The sequence below is a fragment of the Melanotaenia boesemani genome, chromosome 20, assembly GCF_017639745.1.
Source record: "Melanotaenia boesemani isolate fMelBoe1 chromosome 20, fMelBoe1.pri, whole genome shotgun sequence".
Taxonomy (NCBI): domain Eukaryota; kingdom Metazoa; phylum Chordata; class Actinopteri; order Atheriniformes; family Melanotaeniidae; genus Melanotaenia; species Melanotaenia boesemani.
The window spans coordinates 17,136,281-17,159,795 of NC_055701.1; the positions used below are offsets into that span (position 1 = coordinate 17,136,281).

The window sequence follows — 23,515 nt, forward strand, 5'->3', positions numbered from 1 at the left end:
AGTGAAGCAAATTCTCTGAGGCAGCAACGTTAGTTATTGTGAGTTTATTCAATGTGTGCTGGAGAGCAGGCACTGACTGCTTGTCTGCTCTGATTTGAATGAAGACCAGATGAATGCTTATGGTCGTTATGCTTGAACAGGCTGTGTCACAGATAGGTTGTGACACTCCATGATGTAAGGTAACATTCAATCTAAAGTGAACAAGATATGCAGATCACTGTGTCAGGGAGATGTCTTGGCCTACACTGTCAGTGAAAATTGTCATTCCCCCCATGACGTAAATAGAAAGCCAACTGATGACATATTACAGCAAGGGGGAACTTACGGTATGTTGCATGGCAAAGTTAAAGAACGTTTTTATGCTTATATCAAAACAGAAGGACACATCTCTTGAAGATTTTAAAGTGGCATTACAGTGGTCACAACTGAAAGCGTAATATTTATGAGCGAATATAAAAGATGGATGTAGGCACTGTGACATCAGCCAGTGGTTTAAAGCTTACTGTTTTGAAGCCAGGGATTCATCATTTAGCTGTTGGCCATCTTGGGATTATATGCAGCTTAGAAGAAACACTTTGCATGCCAGTTGGGTAACTAATGTAATTTATAAGAGAGTTTTAAAAAAAGTGCAGGGTCTTTTTTTTTTTTTTTTTTGTGGACCTTTTGGGTTTTTGTTTGTTTGAGCAGTTTAAACACACATGGTCTCATCTGGCCATTCAAAAATCTGAAGCTTTTAGACTTGCTTTGAATCTATAGGTTTCTATGCAACCTCATCATAAAGTTGCCTTTGTCACTATAGGAGGCAAAAAATGAGGCTCTTCTAGGTTTGTTTTGGCAGATCCAAGCTGAGACGACAAGGATCTTAATGTTTGTAAACTTCACCACAATCAAAAAAGATGTATGGAAACTGTTCAGTCTGAGAGGATTCTACTGCTTCGCCAAGAAGAGAAAAGAATGGGGATCCAGGTCATGAAAAATAGCAAATAAAGGTCCCCATTGGCCTCAAGGAAGTTTAATTCTCTGCAGCACCCAATTCATATCTAAAAATGTAAAACTATTATCCAGTCTCATAAAACTTTACTTATTCTTCATGAGTACAAAGAGCATAGTTATATACATTCAAGGATATGTATGCACATCGATTTTCCTTTAACACTGGACCTCTCCGTGAATCAAGTGTATTGGTCTTGTAGTTTCTCACCATTTTAATGACTAAGCTGCTGTTATTAGTGCGCTCCTAGATTATTATAAGTTAAGTGATGCTAATGTTGCCATATAATCATCCACTTTCTAGATCTGAATTTAATGGTTTGGATTCATCGTCATTGCTTTTACCAGCTTCGTTTGAAGTCCCAGCATATGGCAGCAAAGAAAGCTTTTGGGAAAAGAAAAATACAAAAAGAAAACTACCTGCCAAGCACCAAACATAAGAAGGGCACGGTGAGCAACTGTCTGGTGCAAATAGTGGGACATTTAGCTTCTGAGAAGCCAGCTATCTCCCTCAGGTGTAGGTGTATAGCAAAACAGAGCTAAAAGGAATTGGAGTGTTCAAATTCAAATTTGTTGGACAGGCACATGCACAGCTCCAAACGAATGCCATATTTCCTTTGTCTATGATGTATAAACAAACCAATGTTTGCCAACATGTTCACATTTCAACTTTTATAAGGTCATTAGCTGTCACGGTTGTTTTAGCTGATGTTTTTCTGCCCTAAAGAAGTCTTAGAATTAAGTAACTACATGAAAAAACTGTTAGATCGGCTTGACGGGAAGACACAAATACACCAACAGCTTTAAAATTTGACTGAAAATGCATATCTGCTACAAACACAGACAAGCACACTGACTGCAGTCCAAAACAAAAGGCCACAGACAGAGATAGATGAGGATTTAGAGATAGATGAATAAAAGAATGGCACTCTTCTGTGAAGGCAAGAAACAAACAGAGGCCTGCCCTGATGCATTCATTCATGCCAGATCTGTTTTGGATTGAAAAGCATCAAGGTGACGGCAGCGGTTTGGCCTTCCAATCAAGGTACACACGACCTCCAAACACTCTGATGCAAAGCTGATGAAAATGTTGACATTGCCACGCAAATGACAAAGAAGAACATGCGCCCACCTACATGTGCCCTTACACCTACACACCACAGGCATTCCTAATGGTAGCCCAAATCTGCTGTGATCTGTGGATTCATGTGGCCTCATGAATTCCAGATGCAGGATGATGAGCATGTTTGTGGAGCCCTTTTACATGCAAACTAAAATAGTGTCTGATGCGATTCAGGTACTTTTGCTTGTGTGTTTTATCTTGTCTTCTCTGTGTGTGTTTTATGCAGGTATGAAGCAGCACAATGACCAGGGCACTCAATATCGCTCAGCTATTTACACATCCAACCCAGCTCAACAGGAAGCTGCATTGAAGAGTAAAGCAGCCTTCCAGCAGGTATGATACTGCACATATTCTCTCTCATACACACACACACATGCACACAAGCACGGTTTTGCATATAAGCAAACCATGATTTAAGTAAAGTAGTCCTGGAAGGGTATCTTTGTCAGCAACAAAGCTGGATGTATCTAAATGAAATCATGTAAGAAAACCTTTTTAGCCATTTTGTGAGACTAAACCCAAGAGTCTAGTTGTTTCAGTTATTTGAATGGCGGTTAAAAGCCAGTGCCCAGAGTGGTGACCCCTTTTCATCCTGTTTGTTTGACGAGAAACAGCTCTATTTAGATGATACTTATCTACATCCACTCAGTGAAGCCCGTTTTCTTAGGCTGAACGAGAGGAAGCGGGTTGAAAGGTCATTTTAACTGATTTCTAAAGCTCTCCTTTTCAATGGCACACGCGTCCCCCTTTTGTTCTTTCAGTCCATCTGTCCATCCATCCTCTCTTCCACTGATTCCTGCATCTCTTTTGCTTCTCTGTGTCCTCTGTCCTCTAAATGATATTCATGGGTTAGCCAGCGAGGGGCAGAGAGGAACAAATTATCATTGTCATGGAAACTTGGGGCTCTCAGGGTCAGCTGTCATGGACCACAGGACTGACACATTGCTGTGGCAACAACCTCCCAACCTTGGCCTTGGGCTGGGGTCAGAGGTGAGGGAGGAGTTGCAGCTGGGACCAGAGGGAGTTAGAAGATGGGGGAGGAAAACAGTAAAATAGGGAGGCAGGCAGATCAGAGGGCCATTGCTGACAGGCTATCAACCGACTGTGACCCCACCCTTTAGATGTCATTTTATGTCACTTCGATAGTAAATGAGGCAAATAATAGTTTTTTCTCTTAATGCTAATAGTTTTATTGTCTTCTGCCACCATTTCATGTGCATCAGAATTGACAAATTGCTTCCAAAAAATAATCAAGTTAGACTCTCTTTTAGCTAAAAACCTAGATTTAATGCTTTGCAACTGATTCAATTTGCATTGATTGATGTCAATGGAAATTGTCAAAATGCAGTCAATTATTAGAACTTACACAAACCAAAATAAACATTTGTTGACACTAGTTTCCACTCAGGCCTGCAGAAGAAGAGTGGCCAACATGTTTGTTTGCTCCGGACCTGCAGACAGAAGCATGTTTTTTGTGCATTGTTTAGTAAAAAAGTTCAATACTCTGAGAGTTGAATGGAAGCACAGCTGCTGAATTGTGGATTTTATCTAAGACAGCTTTTTTAATGACATGGTATTTGATTATGTGACAGCAGTCTTTCTTAATTGACTCATTATATTAATGGAATAAATCTGTAATTATTGGGTTATTATTACAATATAATTCAGTATGATGTGAATACCTTTTATGATGACATGCAGATGTTTTAAAAGTAACAGAAAAATGCAGATGTGAACATTTACAACTGTCTTTGATTGGTTTGGCTGATTCTGACTAAAGACATTTATATCTTTAGTGACTACAAACCTGTATCCAATTTTTAAGTAAAGTTTTAGAGAAAATGTTTTCCAAGCCGCTGAATGATTTTATGACAACTTATATTTGAAAAATTCTAGTCTGGTTTTAGAGAGTGACAGAATGGAGACAGCACTAGTCAAGATTTTAAATGACCTCAGAACCAACATGGACCAGAGAAACCTGTCTGTGTTGGTTCTTCTTGACCTCAGTGCGGACTTTGAGATCACTCCATTCTTTTTGGACTCTTGGGAACAGTTTTTAAACTGGTTTAAATCCAATCTCAGTGATAGAGATTTTTTTATAAACATTGATGACTGTTCCTCTCAGAGCTACAAACTGAACTACGGTGTCCCACAATGAAATCCAAGCAAAAACAGCGTAGGGCAGGGGTACCCACCTCCGGTCCTCAAGGGCCACAATCCTGCAGGTTTTTGATGTGTCCCTGCTCCAAAACCACCTGACTCAAATTGATAAGTCATTGTGGAAAACTTAATAGGCTGTTGGATCTATTTCATTTGAGTGAGGTGTGTTGAAGCAGGAAACATTAGAAAATCTGCAGGACAGCAGCCCTCGAGTACCGACTTTTGGCACCCCTGGTGTAGGGTTTACAAGGTGTATAAAAACGGTGTCACATTGAGCATTACTGGGTTTTTTTCACTTTTATGTCAAGAAAAGCTGCATCCACTTCACAGCAGACTCTCACTTAAACAAACTCCGACAAACATCAAGAAATAAGACTCTTCCTCATTCTCCCCCCTCTCTCCGCCAACGCTGCTGACACCACCGATCTGTCAACCACTTAAGCAGCACCCCAGTTTCATCTGAGGGCCACTGGGACAGGCATCTTCTCAAAGCAGCTGACACAATCTGAACCAAAATGGCAGCTCCCTGCCCTGAAATGGTTGCCTCGCCGCAATGGTGCTGAGTCCCGAGAACGTCTAGCTAGAAAACTGCATCACAGCAGATGAAGGCTTGCTCATTGTGGGGGGGTCTGGCTTTGCAAAGTGAGGTTGTGTGTTTTATCCTAAAAGGCCAACACACTCTGAGAGAGCATCAGCAGAAGTGAACGCATGTTTAGTAGAGTGACAACAGAGAGTGGGTGGAGGCGATTTAAGACGACCAGAGATAAGACAGGCATCACAAAATCCTGATTCCACCCCACTGCCAGCCCATGACTCACACACATGCTCACATATACATAGAGACACACACAGACATACATCCACCACATACTGGCACAGCCCAATGAATAATTAACCCATATGAAGAGACTCTTCTGCAGGGCTTTTAGTTTCTTAACTTCAGCATTGAGGGGGAGGTTTTGGGGGGGGTGGGAGCCAGGCAGAAAAGCTTGTTTAAGCGCGAGAGTGAAGAGGGAGGAGGGGAAGGGAAGCAGAGAGGAGAAGGGGGTTCTCTATAATGAAATTTGAAATTTGCAGAACATCAAAGGCTTCTGTAGCCAAGCCGCTGTGGCAGCAGAGCAGAGAGGAGGAGTGCATCTCTTTTTCTGTCTCCCCCATCTCTCATCTTCCCCTTCTCTCCATCTCTCCCTCTCTGCTAAAAAGTGTCTCCCTAGAGCTGGGTGAGGGGTGTGGGGTGAGTGGAGGGTGAGAGAGAAGGGATGGGAAGAGTTGATTAGGAAGAGCGTGGGGTGGGGGTAGCTTAGAGATGGGTTAGGGGTTTTGAGAGAAAAATGGATGAGCGGAGGAGGTGGGGTTCTACATATGTGTGTGTGTGTGTGTGTGTGTGTGTGTGCATGTATGAACAATAGGTTTTATCAAGCCAGCTTGAATTCTGTGTGTATGCGCACATGCATGTGTGTAGGGCCTTGGAGGGGTGAGTGTGCCCTCTGATAAAGCATCCTAACTTAATGAGCTTGAAAAGGGGATGAAGAGGCGGGGTTCATAGAGGTTCGGATGATGGGTAGAGGGGAAAAAAAGGCATTTGGGGTTAGAAGTGGTGAGGAGAAGCCCGAGGGTTGTTAAAACAGGGAACAGCATCAGCAAGTTTCATAATCGGGCTTCTAGACACAGAAGATCACGTTTCCTGTTTTGGAAAGTCCTCAAGAGCCAGATTTCCTTTTTGCAGCTCTTCCCGGGCTCTGCCATTTTTTTACATTCAAACCTCTGCAAGGTTGTTGCAGATTAATCAGTAGTAGAGAAGAAACTGTAAAGCATTATCAGCTTCAAATAAAAGAATAATGGAAAAATGTTTGCGGTTTATAATTTACAAATCACTGCTGTAGGTGCCAGAATGTAAATATCTATCACGTTTTGTTGATTCCGTTGCAGCTGCCGTTGAAAAGCTATTCACAAGGATGCAGGACTGATCTTTTGCATTTTCGCTCATCGTATGCTGAGCTACTTTTTGTCTGCCCTGAAACAAACTAACAAACAGAAAAGAAAGAAAAACATGTCGGAGCGTGCACCTCCTCGCTCCGAGACTGTAGTGTGTGCATCCTCTCCGCTCTCAAAATGTAGGAGTGTTGGCTTACTCGCTCACAAAATGTAGGAGGGCTTGCAGAAGATTAGAGCCCAGCTAAAATGGATGCCTGACCTGCGCTGAGGGAGAGGAAGACAGATGAACAGAGCGGGTCATGGGAAGAAAAAAAAAAAAAAAAAAACTCTTCATCCTCTGTACATTGGGAGACCTACAGAGATATTATGCATCCTTGAGGACAAAAAAACATGTACAGATGCAGCTATGTGTATAAAGGTTTTTTTTTTTGTTTTTTTTTTTGTTTCATAAAACCTCATGTGAGCGAGAAGGATTTCACCATCTTCTGTTTCTGTCAGATTTCTTTTCAGAAGCACATAAAAGTCTGGTTTTCCATCCATCGCTTCTGTGTAATCCCTCCTCGCTTCACTGTCCATCATCTCTACATTTGTCTGTCTATGTGATTTTCTGTAACGCCGTCCTTCCATCGCTTCTAGTTTGAGGTCATTGAGGGCAAGGGTAGCGCTGCGGAATAGCCGACGAACACAGTGTGTTTTCAGGCACGGCCACAGTGTGTCTATAACCAGAGAGCTGCTTTGATCTCTGCAGAGATCTCTACATTTTTAAGACGTTGAAGGGTTTTCTGTGAACTTTCAGTTCAGGTGTGGATCTGCAGTCGATCCAGAGTGAAGAGGAATGCATAAATTTTATTTTTTCTTAGAACTCGAACCTACATCTAATTCTGTTTGATGGAAGCATTTACAATGTACATTAGTTCATTTTTCTACAGTCCTACAGTTACACAGGGTGCTTAACTGCAAACTTTCTTTAGCAATTCACATATTTACATTTAAAAATATCATTATTATATTTTTTTTTAGAATAAACTCCACAACCTGATGTCAAGTACTTAAAATCTTGTAGATACTGCTCATCCAGTAAGTCATCAGTACCAATAATCTGTCATACCTCATTGTAGAAAGTGGAGTCAGCTATCATATTAATCTGTCTGGTTTACATTGTGAGGAAAATGATTGACCAGAATGACCATTATGATCTTAAGTGCCTTTTTAACCAGCATGAACCTACACAGGTAAAAAGAAAGGTCTGAGTGTCATGGAAAATTGTCATTTTTACACTAACACCTTGCAATTTTGCTTTAGTAAATGTCTCAATACCTCTTTTCTCACCCCTGAACTGTTGTATTTAAACTGTGAACCTTGTAGAAAATTATGTGGCAGTGATTAATTATTATAATGCAAATCAGAAATGGGGGAAAATATTAATGGAGCACTAAAGACGAAGAACCAGAGGAATGGTGAATAGCAATAACCACTAACCAGTAACAGTAGTGGACTCATGGATGATTACATAAATCAGCAAATTGAGGTCATATTGCTCTTCAAATGTCTTCACCATGAGTCATCGGGTGTCACAAACTCTCTGTCAGTGCGCCTCTCTTTGCCAGCACTCTGCAGCCGTGGGCCCTCTGAGGGAAGGCAGCACAGTGAGACAAGACTGTGGGGTAAGGAAGAGAGGTGGGGAGAGTACATTTTTCTTGCTCCTCCACCTCTACCCCTCTCTCTCGGGGTGTCACGTCCTATTTGTGTCCAGGGGTCGCCTCTCTGGCGATGTCGCGAGGGGCTCTCTCGCTTGGCTGGCAAGCTGGGAGGACTTTGGTAACGTGAAGTCTGTACTCGCATGGAAGAGAGAAAGCAAAAGAATCGGCAACATAAGAGATGGAGAGAGTCAGAGAGGAGGAGGAGGAGAGAGATGCACCCATTCAGCCATGTCTTTGACATGGGAGTCTTTCCGACAGGCGTGAAGGAAGGAAGGGCTGACTGGGCTGAGCTGGACACACACACTTAGACATGTTTTTTCTCACTTAGAAGGACTTCTTTTTATTACCTTTAAATTTAATGTTAAATGTAACAACAATCAGTCCATGTCTGACCTCAATTCTGATTAAAAAAATAATCATTTTTGACTCTGGGATGCAGAGTCAAAAAAGAGTCTTTTGTTAATAATAAGGACACAAAGTGTCCACAGATTAACTAACACACATACACACTCCTTTCTGAAGGGCCTCGTTCCGTCACAAACATGCCGATTTCTGCCTCTGCTGAGCCATCATTAGAACGTCATCACTAGCATCAAAACGTTTGACTTGAAGATGTGTAGTTTACCTTTCCCCCCATCCTTGCCATTTTTACCCACCATATTATCCTCTTCATCCCTATGCTGCTGCAGTGAGAGAGAGAGTGAGAGAAAGCAAAGCCACATAAGGTTATACACAGTGGCATGACGCCATGCATTCTGATTTATAGATCTAAAATGGCTGCCGTGTTGTGACTGCTGTAGAGGGCTGGATGGAGAGCGAGGGAGTGGTGTGGGGGTGTCAGGGTGAAGGTGTGCGTTCACTCGGAATAGCAGACCTTTCCTTGGACAATTGTGCTCTCTTCACTCAGAGCCCCTGAGGGCTCTCCATCCACTACTCTTGTTTGGTGGTGATGACTGATTAATTAGGCCATGATGTATAAATCTCTGTGCTTGTGTCGACTGGCTTACCACAGCGCTGGTGGGTGCAGGCAGAGAAAATGGGTTCTTCTGTGTCAGACTGTATGCATTTGAAAGGTAAATATGTCTTTGCCTGTGAAGCCTCAGTGTTGACGGCCGTCATTAGAATAGTGTGCAGGAGCTGCATCCTGCAGGGAGATTTGAGCCCTCACATTGAAGCGCCAGCCACTGAGGAGTTAGAGGTCAGCTGCTGCCTCAGCTTCTCTGTGGGGCGCGGGGCTTTGATTTACTGACTCCACTGCATCAGCGGCAGCTAGCTCACACACTTCCTGTAGCACACTGCCTCTATGTGGACACATTTACACACTACCTCGCTGCCTTTCACTGATTTTACTCTGACTCAAAAGGGTAGTGGTGATACTTTTACATACATTTCCTCCTACACAAGCACTTGTTGAGCTTCTGTGTTCATAATTTAATTTTAATGACACTATTTGCAGGATGGAAAGATATTATGAGCTATGGTTGCAACATAGTTTATAAAGCATTCTGTAAGGCCTGTTTGTATTGACTGGTTTATGCATTTGATTTCCCCCATGTGATATTAGTCGTCAGTTTACCAGTTATTATTATATTATTATTATAAGGCCATGTTTCATTTCCTACTGCGAGATTTATTCTTAATATAATTTTGGCTAAAGTAAAAAGATTTTGTGAATTTCTTTAAAAATGGTTTATCTTACACATAACATACTTTATAGGGAAATATTTTTAGTTTGCTTTTTGGTCTAGATTTATTTAAAAGATGTTGTCAATGGTTCTTTAACAGTCAAGTCCACTTTTTATTATCTATAATAAACGCTATTATGATATAATGGATGTTAAACATGCTGCGTATTATTGTAAACTAGCTAAAAGATAAGGAAAAGAAAATTATCCCTGTCTATATGACTACAAGTTATATTTTTGCATGATCAGACACTGTGTAACTGAGACTACAGCTGCCTTGTAGACTCATCCGGTGCAAACTTTACAATCCGAATGCAGGTGCCAAATAGAAAATGTTTTTTCTAGCTCAAAAATTCAGTTCTTAAGCAACAACCCAAAAATGTGATTAATTTAAGATCAAACTGGGGCAAATTACCAGTTCTGAAGCAAATGTGAAAATTGGGCAATAGAGACAAAAACTGTACAATAGAATTTCCCTTTTTAATTTTAATACTTGTAATGATGCGAACGGGACAAAGAACTGCAACAGATTACACAGACCCGCCAAACCTCAAAGGACAGGAAACTATTGAAGGCAGATTTGTGTTTCAGAACATGTTTTTTTTTTCTGACATGAGTCACCTCAACAATCAGATTAATCTTCTGTAAGAAAAAATAAAGCTAACCTTAAACACCCCCCCCCCTGACCCCCCCGCCACAGCACCTGTAGCATATCTCTGATGTTATACTGTAAATTATAATATTACAGAGGAAGCAAAACTATTGAGATCCTACTAATAAATCTAGTCCAATCAGCTGTGAATGTTTGGATTTATCTCCTTGCTAACTGATAACTCTGGTACCATAAAAACAAATGTACCAAAAATGGATTGAAAGCCCTCTGACAAGTTGTGGCTTCATATTTAGGTTGTGTCAGTTGTAATATCTGGCTTTCTAATTCCTAAAAACAAATAAACTGGAAAAAGGACTTTCAGCAGTCACACATACAAACAGGCAACAAGCTGAAGCGAGAACCTGTTCACAGTTGTCTGTCTGCCATGCGGCATGCTGTAGCTGCCTGCTGATGCTGGCAGTTTGGTTAATGAGAGCTGAGAGAGTAAACAAGAACAGCGAAGGTAGGTCCAATAAAACCAAAACGAAGTGTTAAAACATGCTCAGCAATACTGAAGGGATGAGTGATACATCTGTGGATTCATCAGTACAAGCAGCAACACCATTTTGGTTCCAGACCCTGGAACATGTGTTTGCTCATAAGCTCTTTGTTAAAATGAAAAGTGCTGTGTTTTTAACTCTTAATTTGACTGTTTGGAGTCTAATTAAAGCTAATTTAAATCTGCATCAGTCTATATAAATGATTTCTAAATGTTTTCCTGCCTGAAAATAAGTCGCCCGTGGGATCCTCTATACAGTACACCAAGCAATATTCAAGTTTCATTACTTTATGATGCACGAAATACTCCGCGCTTGCTGATAATTCTACAGACGGACAGAACATATGCTGACAAGAACAGTTTGAGGCCAGATTGAATGCTGTCAGATCCTCTTTCATGGTGCTGGCTGAACCCAACTGACGCCCCCGCAAAGCAAACCTGAGTGCTGCAGACTCTGCTGAGCTGGAGAGCTACATGCAAGCTACTTGTTGCCACAGACAACTTAGTCTTAGTTCAACTCAGAGTTGTTGTTTAGTCAGCTCCAGGAGCACTGATCTAGAGAGGACTGAGCGCTTGTATTATTAGATAGAGAAACCTCTCACCACAGCACAGGTATACCTTTAACACGCCTGCCAGGTGTTTAATCTGTGCATGTGCGCCTGTGCCAAAGAGTGTATTGCTGCAACTCATTCAAAGGGTTTTCTCATGGTGTTTAGAAAAGGGTAAGTGTGAAAATGTCTTAAGGAGTTTTCAGAGAGAGTGGATACTCTTTGATGCTTTGTCCCATAGAGAGAACCACAGAGGCATGCTGCACTATAAAAAGATGTTCTCTTTTTTATGTCACTCAATCAGCTTGTATTCTAGTGGAGGAGTAGAAAACTCTGTGCTGTATGAATGAAAGGTATTTGAAGGTCATAACTTATATGCCACAGAATAAACAAATATTTAAGAGACATGTTAGTTTAGAAAGTATTCAAACAGTTGGAAAGGTAGTACTGAATTTGTGTCATGATAATGAAAATAGACTGAATTTGAAATTTTTCCTGCTCCCCACATTTAGTTTAAATTCTGGTGGTTCACCTTTGTACTCTGTCCCTATAGGAGCTGGATAAGAAAGGCTACGGTCCCATCACAACCGAGATTCTGGAGGGGCAGCAGTTTTATTACGCCGAAGATTATCACCAGCAGTACCTGAAGAAGGTACCCAAAGGCTACTGTGGCTTAAAGGGCACAGGGGTCTCTTGTTGCATCGCAGCCAACAAGGATGAGCTATGAGGGATGCGTGGTGAGAAAGAGATTGCACTGATGTCATTGTTAATTGTTCTGAATGAAGTCAATTTTAAAATGTGTTTAATGCACTAATTGTAGTCTATTATTGTAAAATATTAAGACGCTTTTTAGCCAGAAGTAATCTGTTTAAAGCTTCAATAACTTAGGCATCGTATGGAGAATGTGTATATAAACTAATGCTACTTCAACAAGACATAAAATGCATTAAAACATGAATTTATGATAAGGAATTAAGAAAAAAGACTTGGAAAAAGAGTAGTTGCAGTGAGGCCTGTGCCATTTCTGTTGGACTGTAGATACCATTGATTTCCACAGGGTGGCGATATTTCTCAACAAAACAGATTTGACTCAGCTGCTTTAATAATGTGATTGAACTGTGAAAAACTTTGTAAACTAAAGAAAATGCGGACAGATTTAAATACAAAATAGCTTTCACAACTATTTTAAAGTTGCAGTGACATGGCAGAGCTCAGGGAAACATTTTTTCTGATTTCATAGATTTTAATGTGATCAACAGTATGATAGCAGATCAACACAACACCAGATTTATTTTATTGGTGTTATTCTCATGTCTGTGCTGTAAATAACTAACCTGAATGTCACCCATGTAAATAGGCTTTGCACAACGGTTTTACTTTACGTGTCGCAATAAAATCTCCCCAAGATTTTTTTCTTTATTTGTTGTGTATGTTTCAGTCAAAATATTGAATTTAAGCTTCTGCATAAACAATTTGCCCCCTTTTCTGGCTCATTTGACAAGGGACATACCAATTCACTGAGGGACAAATGGGTATGAGTCAGACACGGTCAAAGACCACTCATCTGAGATAGCAGAATAAGAAACTTGAGGCATTCATATGTGCTTTCCTCACATACCTCATCACTCTTCTTAATTTGTGATTAGGGAGAAAAGTCCTATGAAACATCATGTCATTTCCATCATCCAGATGAGAACTGAACTGTCACAGAAGCCTTTTGTGTGGTACTTTTTGAAAAATTAAACACACCAACGTGGCAGTCTATTTAAAAATGAAAATCACACTCATGGTTACACTTTAAAATACAGAGATGATATCTAGAAAAAGCTTTTCGTCAACCGCAGTAGTGTGATTCACCCCGCTCTTGTTTTTCCCCCTCCCTCTTTTCTATCTTTCTTTCTCTGTCTGTGTGTATGTGTCACATCCTGACACCTGTGTGTAGGTGTGGACCAGGGCACAGGTGCAGGTGCAACCTCTCCGGGCCTATTTTAGTATTGGGGCAGATATTTTTGCATGTGTCTGCATGCAGCAGCCGTGTGTATGCTTATGTGTGTGTATGTGTGTATGTGTTGAAGCATGTGAAGCTGTGGCTTGCTTGATCGAACTGCTCTGAGTGGTATGTGGTTGGACCAGCAAGCTGTTTTCCAGTGTGTGCTTATATTTTGCATTCTCTTTTGTTTTCTTTTTTTTTGTTTTGTTTTTAAGTAAGTGAGAGGAGATAACCTTTTAGTACAGCAATCTTTAATTTCCTCAGCTTTGAAGAAAATATGGTAAGAAAGCTTTGCCACCACCTGCATCAATGGATGACTTAAACAAGAGATGCCTCAGTGAATCTTTATTTTCTATCACATTACATAGAAGGCATTATCACACACCAGGGTTATGAGCAGATAAGAAGGAGATGGGCTGTGGAAAATTTCAACATTTGATTCAAACATATAAAAATGACTGACATTTAGAAGAAGCTGCACAGTTAAGTATGGTTTCTGTGTATTCCTTTGTAATAGATTAAAATGGGGCATAGAAATGCATGGTACTCTCATATACGCATCCATACACAAACACAGTGAGGCAAGGCAGGGCAGGAACCAGGCTGTGTGTGCCCTTCAGACAGAGCCTATTGTCTGCAGATGGGCCTTTAATGGCCCCACAGCTGGTCACAAAGAGCATACCGCTCCAGCTTGCTGCTGTGTCTCTCACTGGCCTATACTTGATTGCCCTGAAGAGAGGAGACAGCTCATATGCACACCAAATCCACCACAAATAAGCATTTTTATTATCCTCCTACAAACTTTTGTATATTTACAAACCTTTATCAAAACCTCTAAGCTCACAAGAAGAAGTCTTCACTTTGTCCTTTTGGGGATAAAATTGTAGTTTCCTAAAAATGTGGCATTGTGGAACATTGAGCTGAAACAGATAAAGGCGTTGGTTGTTTATCAGAGGTTCTCTGCACTCTTACCCACACGTGTACACACATTTACGTCAACACACATCTCAACCACTACCTGGTACTTCGTCCTGTACTGCCGCCTAATGCAAAAGCCAGCGCCCACGCAAAAGAAACGCACACACCAAAAAGACACCTTGCAGAGATGTGCACCCACACAAATTTCTTGCACTGATATGCTCTGTTGTGTCCTCCTTTTAAAGCTTTTCATTTATCTTCTTCTTGACAGCTTCAGTAAATCTTCACATATTTATATCTATTACATATATATATCATTGGAAGTATCTTTTTTTTCTTTACATTTCTATATTAGATTGCAAAAGCAACATAATTTGTTGCTTTACACACCAGCACACCATTGTTTGGTGAGGTATATAAATAGAAGAAAAGCACAGAGTGGTGATATCCTACCAGCTGGAGAGTGGCTGTGCCTTCTTGTCCTGCTCTGTGTATAATTACTTTTTGAGACCGCAGAGCCCGTAAGCAGACGTTAGATATGTGTGTGTATCATCTGCATGTGTGGTAGCAGCAGAGGGAAAACTGAGCTTTGCTTTTCTACATGGCTTGTACATTTATCTCATGGTGATATGAGAGTTTGTATGCAGGGTTTTGCAGATGCCAGATGTGTTTGCATCCCCTCCCGTACTCTCCCTTCCCCTCCCTCTGGTTCCTGCAGGGGCGCATGGTCTCAATCAGAGTGTCAGGGCTCCAGGAACCAGAGCACAGCAGCCTCTCTGTGCTACCCAGAGAAGTGCAGCCTTGTCTGGGTCAGAGCATCTGCGGCCTGGGGGCGAGCTGGGGGAAGAGGGCAAAGCCTGGTGCCCCTACATGCTGGTTTCACTCGCGGTCCGCTCTGTCGGCGCAACCTGACCCTTCAACTCTGACCGGAGAGGCACGCGTACATGAGTAAATACAGTAAATCAGTACTTAACTGCTTACTCTGAGGCATGCACGAGTTAATGTCTTACAGCTTATAAAAAAGATGTTCTGTAACAGGTCTTTTGGTGCATAACAAAACTAGACAAGCTCTCGCATGTTCACACATTCACAATGTTTGTTTATTCCCAAAGAGAAAATGTCACAAGTTTTTTCTTCCTTTCCTTTGGAAATAGAGTTGGGTTATGGGGGGGGTGACGTGTTGCAGGTCCCAGTTGACTGCTAACTGGCCCACATGGTTTCTGGCTGACAGCCCGCTCTGTGACATGCACCTGGGAGCCTGTGTGTTGTCAGCTATGCTAGCTAGCTCGAGCTACCACATGACACACAGGAAACACAGAAATAACTGCTGAATGTCATCAGCATTGTTACCCTGCACTGCTGAGGAGAGAAAGTAGTTGAAAAGAAAGAACCTACCAGACAGGAATACTGGCTGGAATGGTACAGGGTTATTGCATTTGGGATTAAGAATAGAAAGCTGGAAAGGAAAGTGAAACACCATTTGCACCTGTGCAGGAGGAATTTACCAGCTTTGATTCAAACAGGGCTGAACTACTCATATGGTGCATTTGTGCTATTGCCACCATACACCATAAACTGTTAATGGTGTCATTTTTATAACCAAGCAGCTTCAAAGATGATTTCACACGTTGACATTTTACAGCCGAGGCGCTGATCTCACAGTAAAATTTCCAAAACATCTCCCTCGCATGTTCATTTTGTAGCTTTATCAACTCTGTCCATCTGCCTCTTGAGTCATCTCAGCCTCACCTCACACAGCTGTGCAAGTGGAATAAAGTTCTAACGATAACCAACCAGCCCTTGATTAGAGCTTAGTTCAGGAAAATCTTGTGCAACATTCGACTTTCAAGTGGTGATGTACTGATGTTTCACCAATACTCGGAAAGAGGACAAAAACAGGACACACACACACACATACTGTGTTTGCATTGCAACATGCACAAACTTTTTTCTCTATAAATGTGTCACAGGCAGCTAATTTTTGCCAACGTTGCAGGATGAATCTTGCATTTAGCTTTCTGATAAGATCTAACTTGAGATGACGGTGTAGGAGAGAGATAGGAAATTTAAAAAGGGAAAAAGATAATTAAATGTGAAGGAAATGAGAGAGAGAAAAAGAAAAGGGAGGAGAGATGGTGCTTGCTGCACCAGGAGGAAGCTGGGTCTGATGCCTCTCCATGCAGCTGCTCCCAAACACCTACACTCTTCCTGTTGGAGTGTGTGTGTGTATGTGTGTGTGAGAGAGAAAGATAATTTACTTATTGTGTATAAATTGGGTGTTTTACCTCCACACGCGGAGAGGCACATCTGTATCATTCCAACTCAGCAGAATATTCCCCCAATCTGATAACCTAATTTAAATGATCATATTAAGGGTGCCACATATAAACTGCATTATGCCAGAAACTCTTAAACCAGAGACCAGAGAAAGTGAGCTACGATAATCGTCTTGTTATACGAAAGAGCTCAGCAGTGCAGCTTGAAAACTTGTGAAAAAAACTTAAGGTATCCCACTAAAGATGCAGGTTTTTTCCTGCCAGATTGAGGCCCTCAGTTTCTTTTCAAATAGACGCTGACCTCAAAAAACATCCGCTGGCGGAAACACTGGCCTGTCAGTCAGTGAATGGAAAGGTTTGAGGTGAGATGTGGCCACAGTGAGGTGTCAGCAGGGTATGCGATTGTGTACGTGTTGAATGCGTGTGTGTGGCGGTCTTTCTAAGTTTCCAGTACAATGAAAGACTGAGAGCTTCCTTCAACAACCACATAAATGTTCTACCAACTGATGGGTTTGTTGCATCATTATTCACATTGAATTCTGTAAATAGATACCACTGAGTATTAAATAACCAATTTGTGTCAAAATATTGAGCATACACCTAATAACATATTGTAGATTCTTAGTGGCGTCTCATTCAATTCATGTTATTCAATAAAATTGACAAAAAATTTAAATTAAAGTTAGACCGAATGTTTAATCTATGATGATATTTCTGAGTCATAAGACTAGATGCAGTTTTTCTTGAAAGAGCAGGCTTTGTTTCAGATCAACATAAAGTTGAGAAAATTAACTCAACTAAAAACACACATTAAATTGTCATAAAGGCAACATTGTCAGCGCAGCTGCTAACTGTTTATCCAAATATGCTAACCATAGCCTGCAGCTTATCTAATTAAATGTTGCCCAGAAACAGAGACACAGAATTGGACTTTGATAGTGTGATGACTGGAGGCATGTCTTTTGTATTTCTCTTCATTTGCTGCTGGTACGGGGTGCTGAGCAGGATACTGTGCATCTGCCTCATGCTCTATAATGATGGGGGCAACAACATGCATTCAACACCAAAACTGTGTGATGCACTGTAACATTAAAGCCATGCTATTTTTTAAAATTTGAGCTAATTAAAGAAAATGTTTTTTTCTGCAGTTTTTGAGTAAGATCTGCGATTTTAGTTAGATTTCATTTATACATGTATATATATATGCATATTTTATATATATATATATATAGAGAGAGAGACAGAAATGGATGGATGGATGGATGGATGGATGGATGGATGGATGGATGGATGGATGGATGGATGGATGGATGGATGGATGGATGGATGGATGGATGGATGGATGGATGGATGGATGGATGGATGGATGGACAGATGTTAATTGCCACAAGAACAAGATCTACTTTTTCAGCTTAAATGGTGATTTGTATGTAATGTTATGTATTGATTATTTTTCTTAGGTCTTTGTTAACATGAAAACATGTAATTTAATTAGTGCTCTGCAGCACTTTCTCGAATAAATACGGTAAAGTGTGCAAATACAAGACATAAGAGATGAATATGGCAATCTGTAAGAGCCACAAGTGCATTCTGACTTATCAAGCATTTTCTGAAGTCTTACACATTACAAAAGCCTTTAATGAGAAATCGATCTTCCTACCCCCTGACCCCTTCTTCTTATCTTCTGCCTATTCTAATCTTTCTTTTTTTTTTTTTTTGCTCACTGGCGTCTCTGTCTGTCGCACGCTTTCCCCTTCTCCTCCTGGGGCCGTGTGAGATGAGTACAAGACAGAGGAGAGTGTGAGCTGTGGTGAGCCACAGACCAAAATAACTGGTACTTTTTTTTTTTTTATAAAAACACATGTGCATCCACCCACACATAAAGTCACACATGCGTGCACTGCCTCACACAGACACTCACAGTATGGATCCCCGGAGAGATGTGTAGCTGGATATATTCTGGCCGTGCCACAGCAGAGATGCTGGAAATGGACTTCCATTTGTAGACACTGTTTAAAAGAGGCATTTAAAAAGTTTTGTCAACTATTTGGACTAAAAACTGTCCAAATCATTCAGTTTTCAGTTACTGTGTTTTCTGCAAGATAGTACTTGTGTCTCACTTTCTCTCTCGGTCTCTGTCGCCTTCTCTTGTGACGGATCCTGCAGCCTCCCTGTCAAGCTGGCATAGTGGCATCATTCTAAAACTGGTATTAGGCATTTCCTGCTGCGTCCGTTGGCGGGTGTAGGAGTGTGTGTGTGTGTGTGTGTGTGTGTGTGTGTGTGTGTGTGTGTGTGTCTTGGGGCGGAACGCACCTGGTCCGCGCAGCTGTGGGGATCCTAGCAGGGGGGAGACAGAGAAAGAGAGAGATAGAGGAAGGAGAGAAAAAGAGAAGGATGGGAGGAGACGAAAAGGGGGCCCTGTGTGCTGTACTGGGGACCCAACAAGTTTGAAAGGAAAGAAAAATGTGTGGAGAAATAGAGGGATTTTAACACTGTAACAATGTAAGGAGCCTTACATTGCAAAGACTGGTTTTCAAACTTTCATGAATTTACTTTAAAATGTGATGTTATATTTATGAGAATCAGTCTGTTGAGATAAAATTTGTATGAGAAGGTTTCTGCATCAGCCACTTCACTGTACTGGACATCGGTGTGCTCTGTTTCTTCTCTCCAGCAAAGGTTTGACTGTCTGCTTAAACACTACAAGGCATGTGTTATACTTCTATAAATATGATCCTTTGAAAAGCCATCATATATCTCTCATAAGAGGAGAAGAAAAAATAGTCTATTGTGCACAGCTCCTCACCTTTTCATTTCTCAAAATAATGAAGGGCAGCGTGTTTCATAAATTGTGGTTATAGTGCTTTTTAGATGGTACTGATTTTGTTAGTCTCCTTACTTTTCCCAGTCACAACAAGTCATTATTTACAATGTTATACATATATGAATGCAGTTCCTCAGGTCCTCTGCAGAGGGGGCAAGGAATCTGGGGGGTGGGGAGAGTCTGGAAGAGCAGTGATAGTAAAGAGATTTCACCTTGCAGACTTGGAGCATGAACACATAGGTTGAAGATATGGGAGGAAACCACAAAGCAACCCACTCAAAGAGGAAACAAACAAATGTGTCAGGATTTTCTTTCAAAATGCTCTTCTTCAGCATATAAGAAGAGCCCAGATGTGCTCACACGATCACAGAGTCCGTTTCACAGCTGGATGACCAAGGAGCAGTCAGCACTGGAAAGGCCAAATGGCCAAGTCAGAGGTCAAGCCACAGAAAGTCACAACAGAGGAAAGAGGAGCACAAGCGCATTAAGCACATCGAATGCAGAGAGAGAGACAGAGAGATCACTGCCCCTACATCAGCCTGTTGTCCAGAGTTTGATGAGAAAGAAGCCAATCAGGACAACATGGGCGAACATCAAAGTAACTCTCCTTTATCTTTCCCATCATTCTTTCCCAGTGAAACATTAAAACTCCAACTTCTGCCATTAAATAATCAACACATGGAAAAAGAAAATTAACTCCACCATCACCACATTAAGCAAAAAAAAATCATCTCTGAATGCATATCTGAACTAAAAATTCAACAGTAATGTCAGGAATGCATGAAAATATGCAAAGCTTGCAAACCAGTGTCCCAACAAAGTGAGCCTTTCAATTACATAGCATTCTATGTGATAGTTTACTGCGATTTTTATGAGCTGGCATAACAAATTGGCCAAAGTTAAAGCAATTGTGTTTCACTGAAAGTTTAGGCTGAAATTTTCTCTAATTATGGAAACCCCAGATTTATTCATTTTTAACATAAAGTCTCATAATTAGTGCTTCCTGTGGCCTGCTGACCATAAATCACAGGTTGTTCTGTAAGAAATAAAAATGATGTAGACTCTGAAGGAAGAAATACCTTAAAATCCAATATCGCAGCATAATTAATAAAACAAGCCAACTTTAATGGTGCTTGTTTCAATGTTCAGTAGCTGCATGATAGAAGTAAAGTCAGTTTGTTGACTCTAAGACTATTTTGCTTAATCAAATGTCATACCATTTATATCATCCCGGTATTGTCATCTTTTGCCTCTGCCAAGTGAAAATTTAATCATCTGATTTTCACTCATTTATAACAACATGATAAATAGTGATTTTTTTTCCATTAAAAATAAATTCTCATTAAGTAAACGAATAGCTGCCTTTTATTATATATTAAATATTCAGAGGATGTTGGGTCACAGCAGGATGAAATAAAATTTGTTAATGACATAGAGGTGACCAGGTTAATGCATTACAAGTTGGTGTTCAAGTTAATGCTCTAATTACAGCAAAGTGGATTTAGCAGCTATTTCCAAACGTCCAATAACTACCTAATGTGACCTTTAAAGAGTTAGACATCTGTATGTAAGTGTGAGTTCGTTATTGGTGTTTCTTCATGTGCCTCCAAAGATAATGTGGGCAGCCTATTCTGAGAAGTAAAACAAATTGAATTACTGGAAATTTGCGCTATTTTGTATGTGTACAACATCTATGACATCTGGGGGGAAAGTAGATTGAGCAGTCTTAAGGGCTGTGTGAAATTTTATTATTTGGGACATCATGCTTCTTTTAGAAGAAAGCAAAAACAAAATCATTTGTTAGGTCGTTATTGTCATAATCTGCAATTATAGTTAATCTATTTATGTTTTCATGGCTGCAAACTGGAATAATTGCCTTTGAAGGCTGCAAATATCTGTATATTTTCCCGTAATCTAATGCAATAACACTTGTTCTCTAAGAGCTACCTCCAGCTAAGTTTATTTTACTTTAAATTACCTGCAACACACACTCACACAAGTGATCTTATCAGTACATTAAGATATGCTAACTCACATGCATGGTCAGTGGTGCACGTTGGTGACCCTGAGTTCAATTAGCCTCGGCATGCAGCCTAATTTCACAGTGAGAGGCTTGATCTGCACACATGCCACTACAGCTCCCATAAGCTGCCTGTCTGTGTCTACAAGCGATGAGGGTGTTTTCTGAAGGAAACACTGGTCAGGGGATCAAAGAAGGGTTTGCAACTGCAGGACCCCAGTTGTTAACAGTGGACTAGGGTTTGGAAGAGGAGGAGGAGACTTGCAGTATGGGACGAAAGGTGAAGAAGGTGAAGCTGTTTCTGCAGTGATGGATGGATGTTCACATTTAGAGATAGTATCTTTAGAGGCCAAATGACCTCTGATCCTACCAATAAGTCCTCACGTGAAGACAACAACTTCAATGCTTGTTTTTAAACTGAGGAAGAGTGGGGTCACGTGACAGAGATGTGCTTGTGTGTGCGTGTGAAGGAGAATAGTCTCAACAATAGTTATAGAGATATACTGTCAGTGTATTGACCTTCCATGAGTTCAAACCTTCACTCTTCATGTTTCATGGCCTTTTTTTTATCTTTACATACAGTGACAGGCTACAAATGTTTGGGCACCTCTGATCAAACTTTTTGGTTATCTATACAAGAGTAAAATGGATAAAAGAACTCATCTTTACAAAGGGTCTAGTTCTTCTAGTTCTGGGAGAATCTTGGGCCATCTTGTATGCTTTGCACTTCAGAGACATATCCATGCATTCATATGCTAACGTGGAGATGTTAGGGCTGTGGCCAAACCTTCAGCTTGCATCTCTTGGACGTGAATTTTGACATATGTTTCAGATCATTATGTTGTTATAGAAGCCCTCCTCTTCTTCCTCTTATCTTCAGTCTTTTTACAGACTATGTTAGTTTGCATTCACAATTTTCTGGTGTTTAGAGGAACCAAAGTCATACTGTAATTGTTTTAGGATTGTTTCCAAAACTACTTCAGACTTACACATGGTTACTTGAAAATGTGTCACTGAATTATTTGGTGATGTCACAAGAAAGTTTTTTCTTTTCCTTTTTTTTTCTTCTCTTTCTAGGGAGTTCATGAAGGCAGCCGTGTTCTTCAAAGTCTGATGAATCTTCCTTCCGTAGTCAAACCGGGGTTTTGATTTGTCTTTTCGGTACATCTTCAAAACGTTCTCTGTTTTTGGTCACTTCTAAATTATGTGAAATAATTAAACATATACCTGGAAACTCATTTCTATCTTCTTGTAAGCTTCTCCTGCTGTGAGCATTATTTATTTTAATATTTTGAGAACTGGGCAGCTGCTTAAAGGGGTTTGTGGCAACTGATTGAGGAGTCAAGAATGCTAAAGCTTTGAAATGGTATTTTTGTAACAACTGTGAAAAGCCATAGCAGTAAGAAGCAATAGTAATTCAATTTTCATACAGATATTTATTAAAGTAATCTAAGCCTTAAATTTTCTTTTGGTGTTTTTCTTTTGATCATTCCGAAAATATGCAAAACAAAGATAAATTTCTTGCTTAAATGGTTTAAATTAATGTCTGTGTTTTAACTTTATGACTAAATGTTCAGCTCTTTGACAGTTTACAGAAGATATAACTTTTTATTTAGCTTTTTACTAATGTAAGTATATATGCATTTAACTTTAGAGAAAGTGCTCTTATTAAGCAAAAGCAAAACTTGAGATATGTAAATCATGTTTAACTTTATACAATATATACACTGCCTGGCGAAAAACAAAACGTCACCACCTGGATTTAACTAAGCAGATAGGTACGATTCTCATATTGGATGATTACTGCATGGGGGGTTATCTTTCAGCTAGCAATAAGTTTTTTAACCCCAACAATGCAATGAGTAGCTACACATTTCTTAAGCATCCATGTCAAAAGACACATCCCATGGTCGAGGAGAAGATGTGAGTCTGTTTAAGAAGGGTCAAATCACTGGGATCAAGCAGAGAAAACATCTAAGGAGATTACAGAAACTACTAAAATTGGGTTAAGAACTGTCCAACACATTATTAAAAACTGGAAGGAAAGTGGGGAACCTTCGCCTCGGAGGAAGAAAAGGTGTTGGGGAAAAAAATCCTGAATGATGGTGATCGGTAAACACTGTTAAATCAGTCGAAGAAAAACAACAGTAGAACTCAGGGCTATGTTTAATAGTAAAAGTAGGAGCATTTCCACA

The 23,515-nt window shown here is 40.4% G+C and overlaps 1 protein-coding gene across 3 annotated transcripts in view; it reads left to right on the forward strand.

The window, feature by feature from the left end:
- si:ch1073-358c10.1 (peptide methionine sulfoxide reductase MsrA) overlaps window positions 1-23,304 on the forward strand; it is a 43,885-nt gene extending 20,581 nt beyond the window's left edge. The window contains exons 5-7 of one of the 3 annotated variants that reach the window (XM_041972503.1): window positions 2,340-2,446; window positions 11,846-12,029; window positions 22,398-23,304. In XM_041972503.1, the coding sequence (XP_041828437.1) occupies window positions 2,340-2,446; window positions 11,846-12,019 (281 nt within the window). In that variant the 3' untranslated portion in view covers window positions 12,020-12,029; window positions 22,398-23,304. Of the gene's footprint in view, window positions 1-2,339; window positions 2,447-11,845; window positions 12,705-13,234; window positions 13,321-22,397 lie in introns of those variants that run through there. The other 2 variants (XM_041972504.1, XM_041972502.1) reach the window with 2 other exon arrangements.
- The last annotated feature ends 211 nt before the right edge of the window (window positions 23,305-23,515 follow it).